Raw genomic sequence first — 4,412 nt, 5'->3', positions numbered from 1 at the left:
CATTAAAAACATGTAAATAGTCATGCTTGCTCAAAAAACTATTGAGTTAAAAACTTATTTTAAATTCTTACCATAACATTTGATGACTATAAAGAATGTAACTAAAATCCCCCAAATAAAAGGGGATCATCAATGTTGAATATTTTGAAGGGTGCCATTTGTATTTATTTCTGTATTTGTTGATGAGTGTGTGTACTTTCCATCAACTGTGAAGCCATCCGTAACAAGAGCTACTCATGAGAAACAGCAATCAAGAATTTAATCAGTCAAACATCTATAGTACCTTGCAAAAGTATTCATACCCCTTGGATTTCTTCACATTTTATTGTTACAAAGTGCAATTAAAATATATTTGTCAACAATCTACTCAAAATACTCTGTAATGTCACATTGTAAAAATTTACATTGTAATTTACATTACATTTACATTGTAAAGATCAATACAAATTTGATAACTAAAATACAGTCGCTGCATACGGTAAGTATGAAGCCCCTTTGTTCAGACAAGCCTAAATTAGTTCAGGAGTAAAATTTGGCTTAACAAATCACATAATACGTTTCATGGAATCACTCTGTGTGGGAAAAATTTAAATGTACATGTTTTATTGACTTACCCTTCCTCTTTCCCCCATGCATACAATATCTGTAAGGTCCCTCAGTCATGCGTTGAATTTCAAGCACAAATTCAATTGCAAAGACTTGGGAGCTTTATGAGGCTTTCAAAAAGAAGGGCAGTGATCGGTAGATGGGTAACAATAACAAATCAGACCAACACTGAGATGCAGTGCCGTAGACCGCTGCGCCACTCGGGAGCCCCTACACCTCAATTAGTTTGATATAAATCCCTATCATAAATTTGAGTGTCATTTTTTTTATATAGCCTTCACTTTCTTGTTCAGAACGTAAACATGGGTGGGATAAGCACGGGTGTGGTTTCGTGACAATGACCGAAAGAGCAGCCAATCAGTTATTTGATAAGCTCTTCCACCAGAAAGGCTGTGCTTTGTTGGCGAACAAGGCTTAAGCCTACTGTCGATTTAATTGAATCCTGACCTTTTGTTCGTATGAGGAATGCATGTGATTGCATTCATAGTTGTTATAACCATTTAAGTCATGTGTAATAGTGTTATTTATTAGGAATTCATACTTTTCAAAATAAATGACTATCAGACTCACTGCCCTTCCTCTTAGGAACACACGGCATGAGGAATGACATGAGATTAAACAAAAATATGTGGGATTGGGAGTTGGAGAACAACATTCAACAAGATCAAAATGTAATCTGTTCAATTCTGAAAAATAACGTATTCCTGTATTACAAACAAAAATACTTTCACAAAGACGGCTGGAATTCTGTCGGACCTGCATTGCAGTACAGTAGGGTACCGTAGCTCTTTTTYGCCACGCACAAATAAATAATGTATGACCTAGCCTATTAGATTTCCCTCACAGGTAGATGCTTACAGTTTCCAGAATAACGCATATGTGCGCACATGTTTTCKTAGTTTTGTTTGTTCTTAGTTTGTAGTTTGACTATTTTTTTGCCAGAGAAATGTGTGAAATACATTCAAAAATAGATATTAGTCAGTCGTTCATATTTTGGAGTGAACCAACATTTAACACAGAAAAATTACAGACATCTGTTGCAATCTTGTTAGCTATAACTTAAAACAATATTAACTTAGTGTATTGCATACCACAAAATATTGTTGATGTCAAAAGACTGATGAGGCAAACTGACATCAACCGGATAAATCTCATGATTCATAAAAAAATATAAATGCCAACTCCAGCATAGCCATAACACGTATGTTCACACAATTTCTGATGTGCCTACAAGAAGGGTAATGCTGCATCTGGAAGAAAAAACTGTCTCTGACGGTTTAAATGGCAGCTACAGGAAATAAATGTTGTAGAACAGGAAATGTGTGGAACACATTTCTTTGGAGACTGTTTTATGTCCAAAATAAACACCACAAATGAATGTAGCCTATRAGCTTTTGAATTAAACAAGAACATTGCGATAGAACAAGAAGCACAAATTGAACTACACTCTGTTGGAGTTTGGACCCTAAGATGGTCACTGTACCCCGCAATTACACCTGCAAACCTGTACATGTGACTATCAAACACTGATGATTATACTGCGAGAGAAGCCATGAGACTGTTTCCAAACCAGGGTTGGAGTCAACGACATATCAATTCAGTCAATTCAGGTAGTAACTGAAATTATTTTCTATTAGCAAGATCCTGAATTAAAATGTAGTTGACCCCCAATCCTGATCCAAGTCAAGAGATTAAAACCACGTTCTCTTGAGAGCATACTGCACCTGACAGTGGTTGTTTCACTGGTTTACCTAACACACCTCACTGAACATAGTTCCACAGATTCACAATATGAATTGCAAGTCCACAGATTTTCTGGGAGCCTTCAGACGCACAACCGGTTTCGTATGCATGGCTGTTAGGACTGCAAAGCTGGTACCTCCCAAAATAGACCATGTATGACATCCCATGATTTGAAATGACTTTAGAACCTGTACTTGATATGCTGTGTATCATGTAATAAGGGCCTGTATAGTCCCAGTATGTCTGATCAGAGGAGGGAGGATCATAGAGGAAGGGAGGAAGCTAAACTCAGTGAGCAGCAGTCCTGAACAGCAGAGATCCTCTTCGCCATTCAAGTCAATTATCTCACCACCACAGAGATGTGACAGAATGGGGGAATGGTGGGATAATGCAGCATTCCTAAGACAACACAGAGGAACCCTGGGCTGCCCTACAGCTAATGACATGGAATTGACAAAGTTGAATATTGTATATTACTGTAGCCACAGTAAAGGGTGTGCAGATGTGAGAAAATCAACTCCTTTTGGAGGAATGTCTCCTGCGACGGCTGGTGTGACTGTTTCGCCGTGTGAGCTCAGATGGCTCGGAGTGCGACCGCTCGTGCGCCTTCAGGAGACGCAGGTACCTGAAGGCTTTTCGACACTGGCCACAGGTGTGGCCCTCCCCCGTATGTTTAAACTTGTGCTCCCTTAGGTGTGTGTGTAGTTTGTAGGTCTTCCCACACTCGTCGCAGCTGTAAGGGCGTTCGTTCGAGTGCAGCCCCCGCTTGTGTATGCGGAGGCCCCCGCTGTCTTTAAAGGTCTTGTCGCATATGTCGCATCTGTAAGGTTTCTCTGAAGAGTGCCTGCGTATGTGGGCCTGGAGTAGGCTGTTGTTGCCAAACAWCYTCTGGCAGACGGGGCAGGGAAGTTTGGGACTGGGGTCATGGTCTTTTTGGTGTCTCTTTAGGTCAAACTCATAGACAAAGGTCCTTCCGCACTGGGCACACAGGAACTGGCGGTTCCCGATGTGATAGCCCATGTGTCTCTTTAACAAGCTTGGCATAAAGAAGCGCAACCCACACTGCTCACAGGCGTACGGGCGGTCCATGGTGTGCCAGCGCTGGTGGGCGGACAGCTGGAATTGGGTTGGGAAACTCTTCGGACAATGAGTACAGAAATAGGTATTCTCACTTGTATGACAATCCATGTGTCTTTTGCAGTACTGTACTTGCGTGAAACCCTTTCCACAGATGGTGCATTTGTATGGTCTTGCATCCGTGTGGACGCGATGGTGATTCTGAAGGCCAACCTTTCTCCGAAAGCACTTGCCGCACTCGTCGAGCTACAGGGCCGCACGTCAGAGTGAATTTTCATATGGTTGGTCAGGAGTGCCAACGTCCTGAAGAACCTGCTACAATCGCTGCACTTGAAAGGTTTCTCCCCGGTGTGTATGCGGAGGTGATCCTCCAGCCGTCCCGAGACAGAAAACGCTTCCCACACTCTTGCAGGAGTTGGTTGCAGGGTTTCTCCTTTTAGAGCACGCTACTCGTAGTGGCTTTTGCACCCTCTTCCTTTGGATAATGGAACTCTCAAGAGATCGACCTCTGTTTCCTGACCCCGATCACCACACTGCTTCCGAGACCTGTGTCGGCCGACTCCATCTCCTTGTCCAAATTATCATTTGTGGAAGGGTGGCAAGGAATGGAGCGATAAAGTGTAACTGGCAATATGGGAGACCCACTGGTCGACACTCGTTAGCTCGACCGGCTGGTTATCCGTGGCAGGGATGACTATCTGTGAAGGAGAGGCTTCAGTGATGAAGTACTCATCAGTGATACAAGCTGTTGCTGTCTCATCGTTTGCAACATACTCCTTACTGTTGTGCCCCTTTGATGGTGCCCCTCCCACCAGTCCGCTAACACTTGAGGACAAGAGCAGACCACGGCGCTCTCTGGCAGTGAATTCTCTTCTTCACCGCCACGCACTGCATCCTCTTCTCTCTCCACAGTACTATCTTCTCCAGCATGTGGGAGTCATCTGACATCATTCCCAGATCCTCCAAGTCACTGAAGAGGCAGGGTC

General features: G+C 42.9%; 1 protein-coding gene across 1 annotated transcript; it reads right to left on the bottom strand.

The window, feature by feature from the left end:
* Positions 1-241: 241 nt before the first annotated feature.
* On the bottom strand, positions 242-4,396 carry LOC111951380 (zinc finger protein 431). The gene has a single exon (XM_023969432.2). The coding sequence runs from the start codon at positions 3,535-3,537 to the stop codon at positions 2,863-2,865; it is 675 nt and encodes a 224-aa protein (XP_023825200.2). The 5' UTR covers positions 3,538-4,396; the 3' UTR covers positions 242-2,862.
* Positions 4,397-4,412: the final 16 nt, after the last annotated feature.

This window comes from Salvelinus sp. IW2-2015, linkage group LG24 (assembly GCF_002910315.2).
Source record: "Salvelinus sp. IW2-2015 linkage group LG24, ASM291031v2, whole genome shotgun sequence".
Taxonomy (NCBI): domain Eukaryota; kingdom Metazoa; phylum Chordata; class Actinopteri; order Salmoniformes; family Salmonidae; genus Salvelinus; species Salvelinus sp. IW2-2015.
The sequence above is the reverse complement of the archived record's forward strand: the minus strand, read 5'-3'. Positions and strand labels throughout refer to the sequence as shown.